Source organism: Mytilus trossulus, chromosome 8 (assembly GCF_036588685.1).
Source record: "Mytilus trossulus isolate FHL-02 chromosome 8, PNRI_Mtr1.1.1.hap1, whole genome shotgun sequence".
In the NCBI taxonomy this organism is placed as follows: domain Eukaryota; kingdom Metazoa; phylum Mollusca; class Bivalvia; order Mytilida; family Mytilidae; genus Mytilus; species Mytilus trossulus.
In genome coordinates, this window is record NC_086380.1 from 51265609 (window position 1) to 51289967 (window position 24359).

Sequence of the window (24359 nt, forward strand, 5' to 3'; positions counted from 1 at the left end):
ACTATAGTATACTGCTATGCAATAGTCATCCATCGATTTACTAGTAACTGAAACAAATCCGAATTACAAACCAAAACAGAGGGAAACGCATTTACTATAAGTGGAACACAATGGAATAACAGAAACACCGAACTGCTACAAATACAAACGCTAACATACAAAGAAACAGATAAGTGTATACCAACTGCCATATGCCAGACTTGGTTCAGAACATTTAAAGAAGAATGGTGGTTTAAACATTGGTTTGAAATCAGGGTGCAAATGCAAAATTATCCATTTGAACATTTTATGGACGTCACTACGAGTTGGTTGACAATTATGAAATATCTGTTTCGCCAGATGACGATTGTTATATCCAATCGACGTAATTACCGAAATACCGTCATCTCTGCCTTGAATGTCACCTAGCAAATAAGGCTTGGCACCGAGGTAGGAATTACATGAGCCACAAGACAGGTGTAACATGTGAAACATGATCTGCATACCCTTTGAGAGCCATGAGTTCAACCCAAATATTTTGTTGGTGTTCGTGTTACTAAATTTTTAGTTTAATATGTTGTGTTTTGTATACTGTTTATTGTCTTGTTCGTTTTGTTTTGCTCGGCTTTGACAGTTCGTTTTCAATTATGAGTTTGAGGTCCCTTTAGTATATTTCTTCACTCTTCAAGTAGTAAAAGTTTTGAAAATTGTAGATCATTGTAGTTTAAGTAGCATGATAACGATTTGGTTCTATAAATTTATCATCGTGAGTAAATTAAGTTTTTTTGTTGATAATTGTCTAATTGCTTCAATCTTCTTCACCTCACTTTGAGGCGATACTGTGCCGATTTTCATTGCTGCAAGTAAATGTCTTTAAAGTAAAATAATACCAAAGGGACAATCAACATCTCAAACCATAAATCAAATAAACTTAATTAAAACCATGAACAAAATAAAATTTAAGTCAAAGAGACGAACAACAGTCCACATAACGCAGAACAGCATGAATACGATCACTGCCTAAAACAGCGAGTGATGTCATGAGGTCAGGAAGAGTATTCAACTTTTTTAATTCACAACTGCTTATAGTGTTTTATATACACCATGACCTGCATTTGTATTTAAAATGTTTATGTTGGAATACTCAAAGCATCTTTTATTCAATTAATTAAAGAGATTAAACGTCTAAACACATTAGATATGTCTAACACGTCCTTCATCTAAATATGCAGCAGCAGCATTACATTTAGTTCTTTTACATCCCGCTTTAGATAACCAAGTGTTTTTCAACAAGGTTATTCATTTCAATGTTGCCTAAGATTTAGTCGCAAGGTCATGTTTGCATTTAAAAATAATTACAAAAAGTAAACAGGTTTGATTTCGTCATGTTCGTCAAAAACATATTTTTACCTCAATTAGCTCGTATATATTCTTTCAACTTTAAATCCCCCTTCTTTTATTACTATCATGGACAATCATTCTCCACCCTGAAATTGACAATACGCGATGTGCTATCTTAACATAGAATAACAAAATGATCGCTATTTGCAGATGGCAGATTTTTGGGCAACTGCAAACACTTCAATAGAAGGCTGTTCTATGAACAATAATTAATTATTGCATTTCAAAATTACAAACCAAATATTCCTTGGCCTGAAACATATACATTTATCTATTCTGTAAGCAGACAAATATCAATTCCCCAAGAAATATTTTGATTTTGGAAAAAAAAATCTGTTTTTTAGGAGTTGTGATAAATTTCAATTTAGTGAAATATTGAGCATGTAAACTCCTATCTTTTTTTTGATTTGGAAATAATGTATCATGTCATATAAAGTTCATATGATCTTTTGGAAAATTTTACGATACAATAATTAGGAAATTGCTTTTTTGTAAAATAATCGCAAAAAATGGATTTTTTTTATGACCTTTGACCTAGATATAACAGAAAATGCACCGTCCGATTTTTTTACGACCGGGCAAAACAGAGAGTATAGATTATTAGCTTTTGAATGATATATGATACAGCCATGTGTAAGATGGGTGTTTTAAAGTCGTTAAGTAAGCGTCTTTTTGAAATAAGTCACTCGCCTAATATGTTCACCTCAGAACAGACAGAGAAAATAAAATAACGATTATACAATATGTTTGCGTAAAACATGACAAAAATCGTGAACAGAAGACTAAGTTTATTATATATATACATGCATTGGTTCAAAAATTTGATAAATAGTAATGTTCACCAGTCACTCGTTTCATATGACTTGAATATTGCTTTTTGGGACAGGACCAATGAGGAAAAGCCGTATCATGGGCTAATACGGCACGGGTTTTTTTCCGTTTCAATACTCTAACGCCTACGGTTTCTTAACTTAGGTCATATCGTTATGCATAAAATACACATTTTTGTCCTGATATCATTAAAAAAGTATAAACGATGATACAGCGGAATTATTACACAGCCTTCTCAAGTACAACTTTCGATTATCATCACTGTTTTAGTAATAACCTGTACAGCAAGTTAACTTCATAACCAGTTATTTTGAATGATCAAAGTGAACGTGTGAGAGGATTAAGGACCACAATCAAGTTAACTTGATAAGCGGATTTGATCCTACCACTGTTGTGATGACTGCCGGAAAAAGAAAACTTGGATACAGGTCCATTACTGCTATAACATGTATAATATTGGAGTGACAGATCAAGAAAAATGTGCTTATTTTACGGCTTTAATGGACCGGCATACCTGCAGACTAAAAACGATTTTTTTCTGCAAAGTCATTACCGTAACCTTACTTTTTTGCCCACTCGTAGACGTTTCAAGCGGTGCACTTTTGTTTTTAAATAAAAAGAAAAGAGACATTTGGATTTTTTTTCAAATTTCAAGATGGGAATTATTGTCTTTTGACATATGACTTTGCATTTTTTAAAGAGTTTTAATTAAAATTGTTTATCCATAATGTAAAACTAGAATTCCTTTTTTTTTTTTTTTGGGCAATTTTCTCTCAGTTTAGCGAGAGCACACTCTGTATTATTTTAACGAAGTGGTTACAACATTTGTAAATTTAGATTACATTGATAATTTAATGATTTTCCGATTTAAAATGTTTAAAACTTCCTATTGTAAGTTTCGAACCCGTTCCGAATCAGTATTTCTTATAGATTAACTTTAACAAGGATTTTTAACTTTGCATTATAGTTCAATGAATAAGATATGGACCTCCTCGTTATTTTGATGTTCATTGAAAGATTGTAGTAAAATGTTTCTAAATAAAGGCAACAGTAGTATACCGATGTTAAAAACTCATAAATCGATAGAAAAAAAAACAAATCCGGATTACAAACCAAAACCGAGGGAAACGCATTAAATATAAGAGAATGCCGACACACCATTTAAATGTAACACACACAGAAACGAACTTAGCATTAGACAAAATCCGATGAGAATAACAAATATAACATCAAAACTAAATACATGAATTTGGGATAGAAAAGTACCGTGACAGGTCTTATAATAATATGAATTCACACTCAAATATAAGAGGAAACAAACGACACAAAAGAAACACAATGTTAAAACTTCCTGTCTACAAACTGCGAAAAAGCCATGCCATAACATAATGCATACTTGCTTTAAACATAAACCTGTTTACCCCATTTCATTTTGCTTTGACATAACATCTACACCATGAGTTAAGCTCTAATTAGTCCAAATTCTCATGGTTTCTGTGCATCCTATTCTTAAGTACATAGATATTGGACTAGTTAAGCAAGTTTGGAATAGACAGAATCCAAGACATGTCCTATGTACCTAATAATATTGCTGTATTTAGAAAAGGGGGTCGTATTATACAGGAGGGAGCAGAAAATATTGACTTAAAACAATCGATGATAAGAATACATTTCACTCCATGGCTAGGGTTGTATTTTAGTATCAAAACGCATTACCAAACGCTCATATGAGTTCTATAAAGGTTAAAAGGGGAAAGATTTTTGATGTTTAATGATTCAAAAACCTATCTTATGGCATGTTTATCTTTGGACAAGCCAACAGAACGATATGGACCTCCTTGTTATTTTAATGATTATGGGAAGATTGTGTCTTTTTCATCGGTGTCTTCCCGATTGTTCCACTTTTTGAATTTACAGGTAAAATAGTAATGAAATTTTGTGGGACAATTGGAAAGTTTAAATGTGGAACAGTCGGGAATTGTTAAGATAGTTATTAACCTGTTTTTATAGTGTGTGACAATTAATTACAGGTTACTAATCCATGTAACTTATGAAATATACATGTACATGAACACATGATAATATTTTAATATTTTATTTTGCAAATTGTGATAGTAGGAACAATTGGGGTATCATCAAACATAGAATATAAAATCAAGTCATAAAAAGGCACTATTGTGTACTAAAGATTTAAAATAAAGCACACATAATGAACAACCTAATATAAGTAGCATAAATAATAAACATCTGTAAATGCATTTTAAACAGCACACACATGACTTGAAGAGCAGACACTTAATTAAATGCATATATACAATGCAGAAGGTACAACAGTAAAGCACACATTATATATAATATAAACATCCCAACACATCATATACTTGCAACAATTGTAGACTGATTGTAACAAATAATAGGCAATTTTAGCATTCCGGTGCTGAAACACACAACTTCACCATTATTAAGACGATCTTTTAAGTTATTGTAGGCTTTGATAATAAAGTTTTATGTATTTTCTTGTCTTATTCCATGAATAGATTACATTAGCCATATTTGGCACAACATTTTGTAATTTGTGGTCCTCAATGCTCTTCAACTTTGTACTTGTTTGGCTTTATAACTATTTTGATCTGAGCGTCCCTGATGAGTCTTATGTAGACGAAACGTGCGTCTGGCGTTTTAAATTATAACCCTGATACTTTGATAACTATAAATAAACTGAAAAAGGAACATGAAACAGAAACTGTCAACAAATGCTAAAATGGAACCAAAAAGCATTTTGAAAATACATGGTTTAAGCCTAAAACAAGATCAGGAATACTAGCTAGTAGTATAACAGTTTACTGACCAAAACGAAGAAACATCTAAAAAGACTGATTACGACATAGACAATTTAAGCAACATTCTTTAACAGCGTATTTACAAAAGAATCAGGAGGAGAGATACATGCCTAAAAAAAGAGAGACACTAAAATTAAAATGCTATACAAGATGTATAAATAAAGGCAACAGTAGTATACCGCTGTTCAAAACTCGTAAATCTGTGGACAACAAACAAAATTGTAGTAACAAACTATACTGAGGGAAACGCATTAAATATAAGAGGAGAACAACGACACAACATTAAAATGTAACACACACAGAAACGGACTAAGCATAAGACAAAATCCGATGAGAATAACAATTATAACATCAAAACCAAATACATGAATTTGGGATAGAAAAGTGCCGTGACACGTCTTATAGTAATGTGAATTCACACTCAAATATAAGAGAAAACACAGGAATAGGAAGAAATAGGAAGACATAATTAAGATACTTAAGAGACTAAGGGTTGATAAATCTCCGGGACCAGAAAGCATACATCCCAGAACACTCAAAGAGTTAATTGAAACAATATCAGCACCATTATACATGATTTCCAACCAATCAATTAGGACCAGTATTGTTCCATATAGATGAAAAATGCACAACTTGGCGTCATTGAAGTCCTTGATATTGGGACATATATCGACGTTAACTACATGGACTATATGAAAGTATTCGATACTGTTCCATACAAAACATAAATGCAGAAATTAGAGCATATGGCACAGAATCTCAGTTCTTAAATGCATCGACAGTTTTCTAAGTGACAGGATACTTCACGTTAGGTCAAAAGTAACTTCGGGTAAAGCCCAATGATCTGTGATGATGTCTCTCCTTTTTGTAATTTTTATAAATGACTTACCAAATCTGGTCGATTACGACGTATACCTCTTTGCACAGATGATACTAATTCTTAAACACAATTAGCCAAAAAGAGTATACAATTCAATTACAAAGTGACTTAAATAAACTATCGCAATGGAGTGATATATACCTAGCTATTAAATGTCACCCCGACAAGTGCAAACATATGCACATAGGTAAACCCGAATCTGACACAGATTCAAAGTATATACTAACATATACAATACTACAAAAAGAAATCATTGACTCTGAACTTAATTTCGAAAAACATATCATCGAAAAAGTGAAGAAAGCAAATTCAAATGCAAATACTGCTGTATCACTATACAAGACAATTGAAAGAACACATAAATTTAGAGATTGCAAGCTCAGTATGAGATGTATATGAAATAAAATATACCGACGTGATTGAGAATGTACAGCATCGGCAACAAAACAACTAACAGGATAAAAGACTTAACATACTCAGAAAGATTACAGAAATAATAAAGACTTAACATACTCAGAAAGATTACAGAAATAAAACAAAACTTAACATACTCAGAAAGATTACAGAATAAAAAAAAACTTTACATACTCAGAGGGATAAAAGAAATTTAAACATCACTAAAGTCTAGAATGGTCCAAGGTGACATGATACGAGGTAACTTAAAAAAAAAGGAGGATAAAGAAAATAAAAATAAAAAAGCTAGAAATACTATATGTTACTTTGAAAAAAAAACATATAAACAGGCCATTGTGACGGAGACCGTAGGATTTAACCCATTTAATTATGCATATGCAAATATATTTCTAAAATATAATCAAAGGTATCAGGATTATAATTCAATACGCCAGACGCACGTTTCGTCGATATAAGACTCATCAGTGACGTACCCTCCCTGACCTATAATTATTGTTTCCTACAGGTGGTTTTGGCGTGTAATGGCGCCGTGCCGCGATTTCTCGACGCCCTGCCCTTTTTGGGGAAAAAAATTGGCGCCCTGCCCTAATTTTGTCGAAAGTCCTGACGCCATGCCTTTATCGTCGTAATTAAAAACCGGTACTGAAAGACATATTTTATGAATACCGCTCAAGTTATTTCCCTTCAAAACAAAAGTTCACTAGGACGCCAATAGTAAATACAGATACTAATCACGCGTCTTGATTGTATCCCCCAAGTCCCAGAAACATCGTTTTTGCCTAGAAGATTAATGATAAAACATCGATGTGATGCTTTGATCAATTCTTTTGACAGCTGATAGATTTCTAATTTACATAATTTACATTGTTTGCATGGTTGAACAAGCCAATGAACGGCGATCATGAGACATTTGTCAAAAAAATGAAAAGTAAAAATTCTTTGCAAACTATTTTTTAAATACAAATGCTTGACTGTACCTTAAATGAAATGAATAAAAATCCAAACTAAATTATAAAAAGCAGAATAATCCAGAAAATAAATGAATTCCTTGATCAAATGTTTTCTTTTGTTTACAAACATGTCACATGATCATTTTAGGCGGGAAAAATACTTGGGGAAAACACCAAAGTAACAGACAACTATGTCTGGCTATTTATAGACATTCAAAATAAACAGCTGATATGGTAGTGCTATGAAAGTAGTAAAACTTGGTGTATCTATATTAATTTAATTTGGAAAAGGGTGTAGAGGGGAACAGTTAATTTGTAAAGTTATTTTTTTTTTGTAATTTAATAAATTTTGGTTACTAAAAATGACCCTGGATATCATGAATGTGTCAACCTGTTTTTAGGGGAAAAAAGGAGGATTTGTCAATGACAATTGATATGACCAAAGCAATATTTTTATATATATGACATAGTTTTTTCTTGTTTTTAAACAGTTTTAAAGAACTGATTTTTTTTTTAATTATGTTTATTGTTTTAAATATTTCATATATATATGTTTTAAACACTTTTTCTAGTTTAACAATTTGATTTAATGAGTGATTACAGATGTAAATGTCCTTTTTATAGTACTAAACTAGTATGTTTTAAATGAATCCATTTTATAGAAACTGCCTGTTTATGTTAAGTAAGTGCCCTAAAATTGTTGTCCATCGCGCTTAATGTGCCCTCTGAGCTAACAATTACCCTGCCCTTTTTAAAAGCTGCAGGAAACACTAATAATGGTTTACTTTTATTAATTGTCACTCTAATGATTAATTCTGTCATTGGCACTCATACCACATCTTCCTATATCTAGTTATCATATATATTTCTGGTGAACGCATGTATAAGTAGATTATTTACATCAGTTTCAGCTAATCTTAAAATACGAAATTAGAAAAAGACTTTTAAAAAGCAGATATGTTTCCCTCATAAACAGAAAACTCCGACGGTCAATATATATATACTTGATCGCTTTATATAGTTCAATGTTAATTTCCTCTAAATTAATTATATTTATCAAAATTAAATTAATCTATTCACTTACATTTTAGAGACATGTATTGTCGAAATGCGCATCTGGTGCAAGAAAATTAGTACCGTTAATTTTATTACTACCACTGGGTCGATGCCTCTGCTGGTGGACTATTAGTCCCCGAGGGTATCACCAGCCCAGTAGCCAGTACTTCGGTACTGGCATGAAAATACGGATTTTTGTGTTATTAAAATTTGCTGTTATGAAATATTAAAAATTATTATAAATTAAGGAATGTATCTCCCTCATGCAAAGCTCTGATTCCTTTTATGGATTTGGCTATACTTTTTGGACCTTTTGGATTATAGCTCTTCATCTTTTATATAAGCTTTTGATTTCAAATATTTTGGCCACGAGCATCACTGAAGAGACATGTATTGTCGAAATGCGCATCTGGTGCAAGAAAATTAGTACCGTTAATTTTATTAATTATTCATAACATAAGTTATTGGTGTGGATTATCTACTTCTTTCTTTATTTTGGCCTTTTAAATTGTTTTAATCGAGCGTCACTGGAATAATTTTTGGAGACGAAACGCACGTCTGACGTACAATATTAAGAGCCTGGTGGTCAAATATCGGTCCTGTGATGAAAAACTACACACTATGCAAAATGGTATCACGTTTAGATTAAAATAGGCGCCAAAGTCTAACTACTAAAATACACTAGTGTGTTAGAAGTTGTTAAACACAAAGAAATTAATGTAGGTAAATGTATGATATTTTCTGTGTGTGTATTATATTAAGGAGGCTCGTGGGTACAAAAAAAATCAGCAAATATCTAAACATTTTTTTTTCATAACAAATTTTATTCATTACATAATTAGTGGTAACATTATGATAAGGTATAAAAAACAACCCAAAAAATCAAGGCGCTTTAGCCCAAAATGATTTTTAAAATTTGTATATCATTGAAAAAGCTCCAAATTATCTCCCTTTTTTTAAAAATGCCATTTTTTTGGCATTAAAATTGAAATATCTTTTAAACTCATCGGTGACCTATATTTTTTATCATTTCTTTCAAATAAGCTGCAATTAAACTAAACAATTGTAAAATTTAAGCAATTTCTTATAATATTAGTTTCTTTTTTTATTTCGATTTTACCTTTTTTTCTCCTATTAGTTCAACACAAAAAAAGGTACCTTAACAAAAATGCATGCTTTTTTCGATGGCAGATTGTGAGCTTAAATGAACGGTGACCCCATATTTTTATTTTATTTTTCTATTAGGTATAGGATAAAGTTTATTTAGAGAAAAACATAGCAAAATCCTATATTAGAAAAAAAATTTGATTTATACCCAGGAGCCCCCTTAAGCAGATAATAAACTCATCATAGGTACTGGAATATTACACAGAACTATGTTTTACTTATCTATGTGAAAATGTGCCTTTAGTGTTTGTATCGTATCTATATATAGTTAAAAAAAATATACATATTTATTTATGGTCATTGTTATATTAATATTATAGTTAATTTCTTTGTGTGTTACATTTTAGTGTTGTGTTTCAGTTGTGTCATAGTTCTTCTCTTATATTTGATGTGTTTCCCTCAGGTTTAGTTTGAAACCCGGATTTTGTTTTCTCAATCGATTTATGAATCTCGAACAGCGGTATACTACTGTTGCCTTTATTTATAGACCATTATAATCTCATTCGACGGTATAGATAGTTATCAAAGGTACCAGGATTATAATTTAGTACGCCAGACGCGCGTTTCGTCTACATAAGACTCATCAGTGACGCTCATATCAAAATATTTATAAAGCCAAACGAGTAAAAAGTTGAAGAGCATTGAGGATCCAAAATTCCAAAAAGTTATGCCAAATATGGCTAAGGTAATCTATGCCTTGGATAAGAAAATCCTTAGTTTTTCGAAAAATTCAATGTTTTGTAAACCGGAAATTTATAAAAATGACCACATTATAGAATCAGATATCAACTGGCTACATTAGTACATTTATGTGGCTTTGCGGACATGATCGGATTGAAATAAAAGAGTATTCATCGAAGGTCAAACGTTTTTATTTTAAACGCTCTTCAACTGTTGCGCTACTTTTACTCGCCTTGGCTATGCTAAGACTCAATGTTTTATTTGGTGCTTGTGAATGTGTGAAATAAAGGAAACATCGGTTTTACGTCATAAAGATAGCATCTAGACGATACAAATAAAATATAACAACATAGAGACAAACGTACTCTACATTCAATGTCATGTTTAAATACAATATGAAAATATCACTAAGTCTAATACATGTGTTATTGAAAGAAATAAATGGTACACACTATGCAATAATGACAATATTAATGATACATATAATGGTATAACAAAGTATTCTAACAGCGATGAGACAAACGTGTTTTTTTTAAATTTGTAAATACTGTAAACCAACTTGTTTCTGCGAATACTTTATTTCGAGTGCAGCCCTCTTTACAGGACTTAGCGGAGATTTATTTTCAAAATTTTTGTATCGTCTGTGTATAATTGAAGATCAAAGTTTTACATGTACAAGACGATTTACGTTCGTTTTATTTGTCTACTCGCGAAAATTGCAAACATACAAATATAAGTTGGTTTACAATATATTATCTAGAATCACTTCCATACTACGTTGGTCAAACTTATCTCTGACTTTGCTTACAGAAAGTCGATATATTTGATTAACAGTTATAACTATGAAGACAGTTTTAGTCTTTGGCTACTTCGAACGCTTACGATTTATTTAGGAAAGCCCTTATTTCATATTTCTTTGGCGTCTCCTTCTTCATATCCTTTAAGATTGTAGAATCAGTGTTACTATCTGCAATTAAAAAAAAGTGTTATTATACAGAATGGTGAAATTTCAAGTGAAGGGAACCTAAGTCTAGTACCGGTACTGAAGGAGCAACAATCTATGTCGAGTCATTTATCTTAAATTATTATTGATAAAATTAATATGATTGAAAGTATTTAGACAAATTATTCAATAGACCCTTGTTTAAACGCGAAACTATCTATTTCGGAATAAAACATTAGATTACAAATTATCTCTGATATCAACAAGACGAAAATTTCATGTTTGTAAATCATATACACAATAAAAAGAAAGACGAAAGATACCAGAGGGAAAGTCAAACTCATAGATCGAAAATAAACTGACAGCGTCATGGCCAAAAATAAAAAGACAAAAAGACAAATAATAGTACAAAAGACACAACTTAAGACTAAGCAACACGAACCCCACCAAAAACTGGGGGTGATCTCAGGTGCTCCGGAAGGGTATGAAGATCCTGCTCCACATTCAAGCATTCAAATCATTTCGTTTTTATATAAATATGTTAAAAATGAAAGTTCAAAGACTATGATTGATGTTAATTATAGAATACCGTTATACATACGTTGGTTGCATTTAATGGCAAAGCCATGCAAAGTTCATAGCAGTCGATTTACTGTCACATATATATCATTTAACTAATAACATATAATCTTACAAATCTATCAGTAGATCAATGTTTACATGAGAAGGACAAAATATTTGATATTGATTTAACTGTTTTATGGCGTATGCAATGCTTTGGAAATAGACAGTTAAAACCAATTTGAGAGACTATCTCAAATGACAATATTTTTTGTTCTTTAAAATCTCGATAATGCGAATATTACTATTATTCAAAGTACAACAAGAGAAAAGACGCAGTATGGTGAAAATAGGAAAATCAAAATAACCGAACTGCTTGTTTAACATTATATAATAATAAAAAAAAAACACGGAAAAAAAGGATATTTCGAAAACAGGGTCAACATGTCCGAGCGGCTTCATTAACATAATATGTGTTGGTCACTACTGCTCAAGTACAAACAAAATCTGAAAAAAACAACCCTTAATAGGTTCATAAAAATTCCATCAACAAAGTTATGTCGGTGGTATTTATCAGACATTTAAGTAATTTAGATTAAAAGCCCATTTTAAGAAAGAAGTTTTACCTGCAGTAATTCCTTTATCGGGCTTTAATCCTTTCTATTATAACATTCCCGAGTATTTATATGTCCATTTCCAGTTTTAAACTGTACATTATTATCAAGAAAGCAGTACATTTACAGAATAAAAGCCCTAAACGAACTTTAAAAGTTTTCAAAAAGCCATATGTCAGTAGTAAATCATGTACAAAAAGCTTATATAATAATGCAAGGTTACACTAATGAACGCAACTTCATTACACATACCATAGTACGAGTTGTGCAATGTTTATGTATATTAAAGAGAATGCAACAAGAAAACATTGTTCTATAACAATTCAAATAGTCAACTTTACATTGTTTTGTTTGTTTAAAATCATAGCCTTTTATTAATTTATTTCAGAATGTTCTGTTTAAATTAATAATGATTTTTATTAATAGCTGTTTTTGTGTTAAAGTTCTTTAGATTATATATACAATTCTTATATGACGTGCTTCTTTCGCTTTGTGAACAAACCCATACTCTAAATCCAATAACATTTGTTTGCACATGCGTATATTGACTTCTTCAGAATAATGAATTTTGTCAAATTATCATGCACTTAATATATTTCCTTAACTTTAAAACACTTTCAAACTCTGAAATGGTGCACATGATGTTACTAATCCATTTATTTTGACTGTAATGTGTTGCATTCCGAAATTGACATATTTGACCTAGATACGAGAACCGTTCATACTGCCTGTTCAAACTCCTCCCTCTGAAAAATCACAGTGCCATCCGTTTACTTCTTTACAAACAAAAAAACGGGAGGTTCATGGAAGAGCCTACACAAACGCTTTCACACTTATACTTATCGGATATAGAAATTACCTTAATTGTCCTATTCAGAATCGAAATAATTGATGCAAGCTATACTTTATTGTAGTTAACCAGCATGTATGATAAATCCTAAGTTCATTTAAAGATTTTTGTTTTTATTGGTAAAAGTATTAATAAATCAAGAGTTAAATATCTGTTTAATTGCATCCAGTTTTTAGTTAATATCACAAAACACTTGTTGACCTGCATGGACCTGATACTTAAGAAATATTAACTTATGGTATGCGAACTTAATGACCAAACTACTGTGATTTAACAGTCGTTCATCAATGTTTAAAGTATAAATGTTTTTATTTATTTAAAGCAAAATCAATGTAAGCCTCGATACAATATTAAAAGATCTTACAATCTTTCATAATTTGTTCGTTCAAAGAATCAATCCGGTTATATGGATTGTATCTGAATTTGTTTCTCTCTAAAAACGAACATCGGCGTAAAATTCGTATACGATACATTTTTATTACATGTTATTACGTTTTGTCCAGATACAATCGAATTTCCTAATCTAGTCGTTGCATCTATTTAGAAAGTACAAAACTATTGAAGTAATTTTTGACAACAAAATACGTGACTTATTCATTTACCAGTAATACACAGATAACATTAACTGACATTTAAGGTGGTACCCAACACATTCACTAAAATTAATTTGGCTCGTTTAGTTTTCATAAGACTTTGACAAAATCTAAACATTTTGAACGAATTTGAAAATAAACAGCGTGCACACCATAAAAAGGGACGTGAAAAAAAAAACAGAAAACAAAGAATCGTGTCTAAAAATGTTGTATTAAGATTAATGTTTTGGAAAATCAAATACAAAAATGCAAAAATGAAACATCATGTCAATAACCCTTTTCTTCTTATGTTTTTGCCTATAAGAAATGTACTACGAAATATCTGTGTTCTCGGAAAACAATCCGCTAAATATTTATTAATAATCAATTAAGAATTAATTGATCCAAACTCCTTTATTTTTAATTAGTCATAATATCAATTATAAGTGTTGACAATCTACTTCGTTTTTTATTTTGGGCTTTTAACCTTAATTTATTCTAGAGTCTCTGATTTTTTTAGTAGACGAATCACGTATCTGGCGTTCAAAAAGAAAAGCCTGGTGTTTTTACAATATTATAATAGTTTATTTTTTTCATGTCCATGAATAAAGCAAGATGTACGAATTGACAATAACATATTTCAACATGCGTTTTAGAAGGAAAAAAATCGTATGTATAAACCCGTTTGTTAAATGTTGTATTAGTGTATTATCGTTTAATATATTTTTATTTACTATTTTATTGTATAAATGTAAATTTATTTAAGGAATGACTGTAATATTTTTTCTGTCTATGAAGAAATAACCTAAAAGAATTTGGTGCACACTGAATAACGCGCGTAGCGGGTTATTGTACAGTTTGCACCACATTTTTTATGTTATTTTGTATAGACAGAAAAAATATTAGTCATTTCTTATAATTTAATTCTAAATTCCATTTTAAACCGTAGAAAACAATGAAAAAACGTTGATTACGTCACGGTCACATAACTAAATTATATATATGGGCTGATAACAAAATAACGTCAGTCAATCAGAAGACGTGTTACATCCAAAATTAAATTATAAAGTGTTAAATTTTTAATTATACTTTTTTTCACTTTGAATAAGTAATAATTTTGAAAATCAATTTATACATTGCACATTAGAGTGTAAAAAAAACAAGTTAATCGCTGATTCATAAAAGTTATGGTTTGTTGGGGTTGTGAAAGGAAAGCATACATTTGAAATAAACAGTAACATATAAAGCAGATGGAATTATGATCATAATATAAACTGCATATTTGTATATACATTTCGATTTAAAGGGCTTGACCGTTAAATCGCGTTATCAGAGGAAGGCAAGTCTTTCGACAGTTCATGCACAGATCAATGTAACGCGCATGTCTTAATTCGATTACACGGCATATCAATTTTAACAGCTCTAGCATTCCTCACAATATTCTGAATAAGTAACTGAATATATCTAAGGTCAGATTGTTGATATTATTGTACGCATAATTAATGTAAATACTTCTCTTATTAATTTTTCAATTTCAACAGATTATTGATTGATTAATTCAATCGGTCACATTCAATTTTATAACTTTTACATTAGTGGACAATTTACTAAAGCAAGGATTTATATAAAGTATCCTTGACTAAAGTTATTATAATACGAGCGAATTTATTTTAATTTATGTTGGATTATATAATAAATGTTTGTTTCACATAGTTTTTAATTCCAGTAACATTAATATTTTTGTATCTTTATCGAGGTATTAAATAATGAAAACTAGATTCCAGGTATTTCTATTCCATTATCAGGTACGTTTACTATTATTTAATAATGGGGTTGCCTTGTGAGACATTAACACCATCAAATGCAATTAATTATGGTACCATTTATTGTTCTTTAGCGTGTTTAGGACAGCAGTAAATCGTAAATTATATTTCAAAGTTGAGCCTCCGTTAAAAGAAATTAGTTGATAAAACTTTTGATATGGCAGCTACAGTGATGTCTTTATAACCGATTGTTTTTCGGTCAGCCAAATAACGTTGCATATGTACAGAGACATATAATACAATATGTCTCTGATATATATTAATATTTATTTCAAATAATATTCATTCCTATTTCGTAGTAATGTCTGTATAACCGATTGGGTTTTTTTTCGGTTAATATATAAAATGCATTGCACACATTTTGATATTTATTTAGTGTATAAAATGTATATTATTTAATTATATTTGTTCATAATGACATTTATTGGAAGGTTAATGGTGCCTGAGTAGAAAATACGTTGAAAGAGGTGTCATAATTGGTGTAAAGAAAACTGCTTTAGCCACCTGTGATGTCAAAATAGCCAAAAGTACCCATTGACGAGTCACGAGTCAAGAGTCAGGAAAAGACTGGGTAACTATGTCATGTATGTGTACTCGAAATCACAATACGAGGGCCCACAAATTATTTGAAAAGGATTTATATTACGCATCTGAAACAGAAACTGAAAATTTGTTATGCAGGATTATTTCATTCATCAGCAGGACCATCTATGTGTATGTCAGTCAGAGAAGTGGCAGTATGCTTTATCTAAATACATCAATAAAACAGGTACATCTTTTATTCTTTAATTTTAATGTAGCTTATTCAGTACATGAAATTTTTAGCTTTAACAATGATTTGAGTAGTAACACTTCGAGCATTACAAAGAAAACGATTCTAAACGGCGAATACTATATAGATCCGCATTGCTTTTACTATGAAAGACCATGCCACGAATAAGAATAAGAATAAGATTGATTTATTTATAATTGGTTTCTTATCTATATATCTCATCCTGATTAGAAAACATTTCAACATCGATTTATTTTATAATTACACTGAGAAGGTATAGTCCCGCTAGTAATCTTATATTCAAAGCATTTTTAGTATGTATACATATCACGAACGATTTTTTACAATTATTCTAATTATATCATTCTCACTACAAGTATACCTTAATTTGTTTTATTTTCATCTGTCATCTTTATAAAAGAGAGAACCATTTCACTAATTTCAGAAACTAGTTCTGCACTATTTATATATAAATTTAAAAAAATAAAAGATAAAAAAAAAATGATATCTCGCAGCTATATAAAAATTCATCCACGGTACATTTTTATATTAGATATTTATTCAACAACCAATTTAAATTAGGCAAGAAAGCTCATCCAGTATATAAGCAAATAAGACTTGGAGCTAGCAGGGTTCAGGTCATAAGTTGGAAACGAGCTGTTTCGGTAAAAAAAAGCAATTTCACAGTCTTGTAATTGGGGACCAGTTGATTTAGATCTATGGCTATTATTCATGTACCATGATCACAACAAATCATTCATACCCTGTCCGTATTATGTATAAATAATGTGATCAAAACTATGGCTCTTGCACTAGGATAAACCGTCATTACTCACATAGCTTTTTTGCGCACGTTTTAATCGTGCCCAGAAAAATAAAATGCTACATGTAATGGCCAAGATAATCAAAGGTTGATTTTCAAGATTGCTATAACTATCAAATATTTACATAAGCTGAAAATATTAATGCCATCTGTTTGCCGTTCAAGTAACGATTCTTTAATGTTTTTTCGGGGTTTGTTTTAACTAGCTTAATTGGATTTTTCATATGAGTGGAACTAGTAGCTATCAATCCACTTGCGCATTATCAACTTTAAAGTTCAAATGATATTAGTTTTACAGATAACAATGTTTCCATTAGTCTCAAGTTTTAGAAAATTGATCAGCAAGGCAAGATAGTTTTACTACTATACTTGAAAAAAGGCATCGTTGGTTTATGTCTGTTATATTTGTTTTTCGTAAACTGTTTTGTTATAAATTAGGCCGTTAGTTTTCTCAATTGAATTGTTTTATATTTTTCATGCTGGGGCCTCTAATAGCAGACTATACGGTGTGGGACTTTCTCATTGTTGAAGGCCGTAATGTTGCATATAATTGCTTACATTCATACCATATCTCTTTAAATTTATATTATAGCATTTTAGTTTAGTTGTTTTGTCAAAAAAAACAAAAAAACAAAAAAAAATATAATCTTTTAATTAACATTTATAACGAATAGAGAAGAAAAAGTAAACACTATTACGCAAGTTACGTTTACAAACTTTATTACCAGATGTGTAGATCTTTGATAAAATTATCGTCTGAAAATTGGTGATATAAATTTACAACCTAAGCGAGTTAATTGTCTGGGTTAATGGTTTTCTTAAATCTTATTTATATCATTACAGAGGTCAAGAAAAGTTCAAAAAAGTTAGGTTGTGAATTGATTTTATTGCTTTTGTGGTTTAGATTTAATAGTAGCGTATATCTCAGACTATAAAACTGCTAAAAGTTCGATTTTGTTATCTAAAAAAGAAACAACGCAATTGGGTTAAATACTGTGAACAGTTATACATTGAATTTTATGTATATTCGTATATTAGAGAATATTCGTTTTCGTAAGCAGTCATAAATGATTTGGGATAATAATTGTTGTCGAACGCCATACGCATGATATTAAATAAAACAAAAACACAAACAAAACAAAAAACAAAAACAAAATGTTACACTATACCAGTTTTAATACCTTATTGATGAGCGCCCTGAAGACTGCAAATATTCCATTGGCTATTTTAGAGTCAACTTTTTGGGGGTCTTATCTGCACCTCAGTTGAAAACGTTTTTGTCTTGGAAACATGATTCATTTACTAGTTTTAATTGGCTTTGAACTAGCTTTCAGTAATTGCGAGTACTCTTAGGTGGGTACTTAATGTCTTAAGTCTATTTGTTAGATGTGTATTGTATTTTGTGTCGATCTGATGAGTCAAATTTACTTCAACTTTGTTTTACGTTGCGTTGTTAACCACTGTCCCCGGTTACGGGAGGGCTTAGTTCTCACAAACTTGTTGTTTGTCGCAGTCTATTATACTTGTTTTACGTTTGAATTGATGTATACTTAAATATGGCCTCGTTTTCTTGTTTGAATTATTGCCGGGGACTTTTATTGCTATTATACTGTAAGGACTATGTTCAATTTTGAACGCTGTACGATGGCCTATAGCTGTTTACGCCCACGCCATTAAGTTTTAGGCGAATAGTTGCCTCATTGTCATTCATGTCAGATTTTCTAGTTTTTATATTTCCTGATGGTAAAAGTAGAATTCAGTCATTTGTAATATAAAAGGTATTAACCATATATCTGATTACCTACATAACAGCTCGCAAGTCAAATATCTTCATCTGTTATCATATCAATTTTAATTATTTTTCTATATTGTAAATTACCAATCTGGAGCTGATTATTGATTGATTGTCAATTTAAGATCTTTCATGTTTTCAAAAGCGTGCTTGGATAGTGGGTTTTTCAATCACCAAAATGACTTCGTTCCTGCTCGGAAGTTTGTAGTTACTTATGGTTGTGTTCTCTTATACATTTTCGTATCACAATTTGTTAGCAAGGTCAAAGTGTTATGAGGCACTTTAAGTAAAGAGATAAACTAATCGTATGCTCATTCGCGAAGGACCCCACAATATTAAGTAATCCACTCAAATGGACATGACATCGGACAAAGCGTTCTTTACGATGGGACTTAACTTATAAGCGATATTGATTTTCTCCAAGATTTGTTACCTTAGTTAAATTTGCTTGGTTCCAATAATACCAAGATTGCAATACAAGAACAAGAATCCAAATAAGTGATTGTACCAAACTACTGTGAGAAGGAATAGTTTATTTGTCAGATATTTAAAGTTATCTTATTTTATACATGTTACAATTTCAGTTATGCTATTATCAATTTTCACTTATCTATTATCCAGTTATTCTATTATCAATGTGCATCCATTTATTGTCCATCAAACGGCGAAGTAGGTCATTGGCTTCGGGAATCTGTTAGATAGTAGTTACTGCGGTCAGATTCTTGTTATTACAGAATATTATAATAAGAGTTATCTGTTATCTCGACTCTCAATGTATGGTACTGGTTGGCGGTAACAAGTTCCAAAACATTCTTTATGAAATGAATGTTTTTGAACTTGTTTAGTGGCGGACTTTATAGGCTGCACCAGTACCGATGAACTTGATTTATCACTGTATTATTATTTAATTTAGAACATTAATCCATGTAATCTTCATTTCCACCTCAAACGTAGTTTCTCATGTTGATTTTGGACATATGTTGCCAGTGTTCAATTCAGCACCCCATTATTTCAAAATTTCATTTCATTTTAGTTTTTATTTGAATTTTGAATGTTATTTATCTATTCTATTTGCATCTAATTTTCGGTCGCCCAAAGACCCTTTGTTTGTGAATTGGTAACCGACAGAAGCCATGATCTTACTTCGCCAATAAAATATATTTTGCCTTTAAAACGTCTTCTCTCTTATAATTCGATTTAAAGGGCTTGACCGTTAAATCGCGTTATCAGAGGAAAGCAAGATTTGCGACAGTTCATGCACAGGTCAATGTAACGCGCATGTCTTAATTCGATTACACGGCATATCAATTTGAACAGCTATAGCACTCCTCACAATATTCTGAATGCACGGTCTGCTAGGAAGTAACTGAATATATCTAAGGTCAGATTGTTGAGTTTATTGTACGCATAATTAATGTAAACCCACACATCCCTCCTCTTTTAGTTTTGCGAAACTGCTGTTTTATGTCTTATTTTACAGATGTCTGCTTGTCTCTTACCCAAACATAGAACTCCTGTCACGGTTTCTGGATTTACAACTCTTCGCCAGTCTATAAACACAATTAAACCACAGTACGACGTCCATCTGACGAGTGATAACGGATAAACAGTCATAGTGTACAGATGAATAATGTTATGGCAGTATTTTAGCAGAGTTCATCGGACTTTATAGGCTGCACCAGTACCGATGAACTTGATTTATCACTGTATTATTATTTAATTTAGAACATTAATCCATGTAATCTTCATTTCCACCTCAAACGTAGTTTCTCATGTTGATTTTGGACATATGTTGCCAGTGTTCAATTCAGCATTCCCATTATTTCAAAATTTCATTTCATTTTAGTTTTTATTTGAATTTTGAATTTTATTTATCAATTTTATTTGCATCTAATTTTCGGTTGCCCAAAGACCCTTTGTTTGTGGGTTGGTATCCGACAGAAGCCATGATCTTACTTCGCCAATAAAATATATTTTGACTTTAATAACGTCTTCTCTCTTATAATTAAAAATAACTCTGCTTCCTCGATTGAGTCACCATTGTTTTATCTTGAGTATAATATACTTGCCTTCCAGGTTTACCTTATATAATAATAAAGTACGAGTACCATTAATTTTTATAATCATGGAAAATAAATGCACATTGCATTGGTTTTAATGATTATTCATGATTTTTTTATGTGATTATCTATCAAATCACGTAAATTTTAAATCATGTTGGAAGGTTTCTTAAAAAAACAAATCATACATTTTTGTAAAATCTATATACCCCACTCTCAAATTCAAAATACGTGAATATTTTGCTTAAAATAAAACAAAATTAAGATAAATGAATTAAATCCTTTCAATGTTTTCATTCACAACATGTGTGATGACAACAAAGCACTAGTTGCATTTTGCTCTCTGCTATCGACAAAAGATTAATCAATAATCACCGTGTGTGTTACATATTGTTTTGTGTTAGAATAAACTTATTTCAGATCCAGATAGGTGTTCTGTGTTTTTTTTCATAAAAGCTGTCAATTGAACAAATTATTAACCAATATTCTGTTTAGCCAGTGAAAAAAAATCATCTTTAAATACCATATAAATATGTGCAGCAACCACTTTACAAAGCACGAACACCGTATACAAGGACAATGCAATTTATCTACTTCAGTATAGCTCCTGTATATATGATATGATCTGTTAACTCACATTGGTTTTATGAATTTAATGTGAACTGTATAGGCTCAAATTTGAATATACAAACTTGATATCGGTTCTTCACAGAAAATCACAAATCAAAAAACAAGACAACATTAAAAATTATACAATAAAGCCAATACAAATTAACAGCATCTATATTAATAATAAAAAACTTATTTTTTGTTGTCCAAAGGTGATTGTATTCTACGTTTTTTGCACATTTAACATAATCATACATTTTTTAATGCAATCGTATAAAAACACGGCGGTATGATAATTAATTGAATCGATGTAAAATTATTCCAAAGTATGATGCCTAGGACCTTTATATTACAGTTAAACTGTAAGTTAAGTTTGATGGCTCTCATAATGATATTCATAAGCGGGTAGCACCTATTATTTTTTTTTCAATAAAAATATGTAGACTGAAATACTCACTATCAAATAAACAAGTACAAACTGGAGAAAAGAAGTCACATGTAAATGTAGTATTGCTATAATATTGTAACTACATATAATGCCATTTAAAAAAAATACACACATCAAAGCAAAAGTTATTCAAATTAATTCATTAGCGATATACAAGTTCAAATAATGGTATTAAATTGTCTTACCATTGAAGGAAAGTATTTGTATTCAGCGCATATATAAATAGAATACCAAAATACAGAAGAAAAAATAAAAATATTGACCTACCTTTTGAATCAAATCTGTCATTTGTACCAGAAGACTACAAAAAGACATATAATTCTAATAACATCTATAAAATATACCGCAGGGATATTACAAAAATTTCACGAGAGGAAGAAATCAATATTAGCAGTATGTGATTAAAAATTAACCGAAGAAACGACTAGCTACAGTATAAAAACCATTCAAAGAAATATGAACACTCTACACATTTTTTTCAAAAATTTAAACCAGTCGTGAGGCTTACAAATTAGGCAACTGGTTACAAACGAAAATAAAACTCCACAAACACTTCAAGGTTAACCAGAAATAAAGCAACACGAATCCCGAAAAAAACCTTTGGTGATTGCAGGTTCATTGGAATACGCAAATCCTACTACACATGAGGCACCCATCGCGTGAATGTCATGAACTTTTTAATTGGGTTTATAATCTATTTTGACCGTTTTTATCTTTTGTCTTCACTTTTTCATCAGACAAATTCTGAAACCGATAAATTGAGATTTATTAAGTTCTGTATCTTGAAAGATAATTGCACTGAAAAAAAAACTTGCAACAGCCTAAAACTAATTTCATCTCATGTTTGGTTGTCAGTATTTGCGCTATAGGTTAATCTGAATCTAATGATTACTTTGAACTTTGGTCTGAAGTGTCCCTTAAAAGTTTTGCCTCAGAAAATGTGTTGTTCTGACCAATATTGATAAGACAAGTTCATACTACCGCATATATTTTATATTTGAACACATGAATCAAATTTGATTCTCATTAGACAAAACAAAAATTCAGTCAAGTCGATTGAAGTAATCATTTGAACATAAATCATGGTTTAAGCAATAATTATATTTCTACGTTAGGAATAATTGAGATTGGTATAACAATATTCGATAGTAAAGTTAAAACAAACCTTTGGTTTGCTGCTGAAGTTAGACATAGATTTTGCTCTGCGTCTGTGCATTGTTTTTCTAAATCCTTCTTGTACCTAAAATCGAAATAATATTTATCAATTATAACGAATATAACTTTAAAATCGATGCAATTCGAGGTAAGTAATATATAAGCATATACTGTTTATTAATGATAAATCAAAATCCTTGGAAATTGCATAATTTATAAATTATTTTGATCCTACAACTTAAATTTCTATTAGCGAAGGTGATTGATTGATTGTTAGTATTTAAATGGTCTTGCTGTAATGGCGACTAGTATGAAATTTGTAGAAGAAGCTTGAGTATTTCGGAGCATATCACAGACCAATGTTAAAGTAAACTCTATAAACTTTATAAATAATGTTTTCGTAATACAATATTGCAATATTGTTATTAAAGTATTACTAAAAATGTATTTTCTTACACTTCATTTTCAGTTTGTAAATTTGTGACAAAAATATTCAACGAAGGTAATAACAGACGATTGGCAAATGATATAAGAAAACGGCGGTGTAGTATGAGTGTCAATAAGACAACTATCCACAAAAGTTCAAATGAAGTGGACAGTAAACGTAAGGTAAAAAAAGTTGTCTTTCTTTTTGCAGAGAATTCGTTAGATTAAACTGTGATTTGTAGGTTTATATTTATACATTTCAACAACATATTATTGTACATATGATGCATCAGATATTCTCTTTTACTCAGTTCTAGACTTTCATATTTGTTACTGGTTTGCATCCCTTGTCAGATATTTTGTTCAATTAAGTTTGGTCAACTCAACATACTAGTATAATTTTCTGTTTTAAAATCATGCACGTCTTGCACATTTTGATACAAAGGTAAGTACTAATATCAAAATGCTGACCCATTTTACAATACATTACATAATACTTAACCTACCTTTTTACTTAAAACTGTATGAAAAATAAATACAAATAATCCCTGCAAAAGAGTATAAAGACAATGAGTAAAACAATGATTAACCGAATGCTTACTGTTGATAATGCATCTCTAAATTAGGAACTATGGTGATAAGCAAAATACTTAATATAAAATCAAAGTTGTTTTTGTAGATGTGGAAAAAAGTTTTGGATGCTTTCTTTGGA

At 30.6% G+C, this 24359-nt stretch overlaps 1 protein-coding gene across 1 annotated transcript in view; it reads right to left on the reverse strand.

Moving 5' to 3' along the window:
• Positions 1 to 10915: 10915 nt before the first annotated feature.
• LOC134727744 (adhesion G protein-coupled receptor L3-like) overlaps positions 10916 to 24359 on the reverse strand; it is a 32398-nt gene continuing 18954 nt past the window's right edge. Inside the window, exons 17-20 of the mRNA XM_063592131.1 lie at positions 24154 to 24195; positions 23232 to 23306; positions 22334 to 22367; positions 10916 to 11166 (exon numbers count right to left, since the gene is read on the reverse strand). Of these exons, the coding sequence (XP_063448201.1) occupies positions 11078 to 11166; positions 22334 to 22367; positions 23232 to 23306; positions 24154 to 24195 (240 nt within the window). The 3' untranslated portion in view covers positions 10916 to 11077. The remainder of the gene's footprint in view (positions 11167 to 22333; positions 22368 to 23231; positions 23307 to 24153; positions 24196 to 24359) is intronic.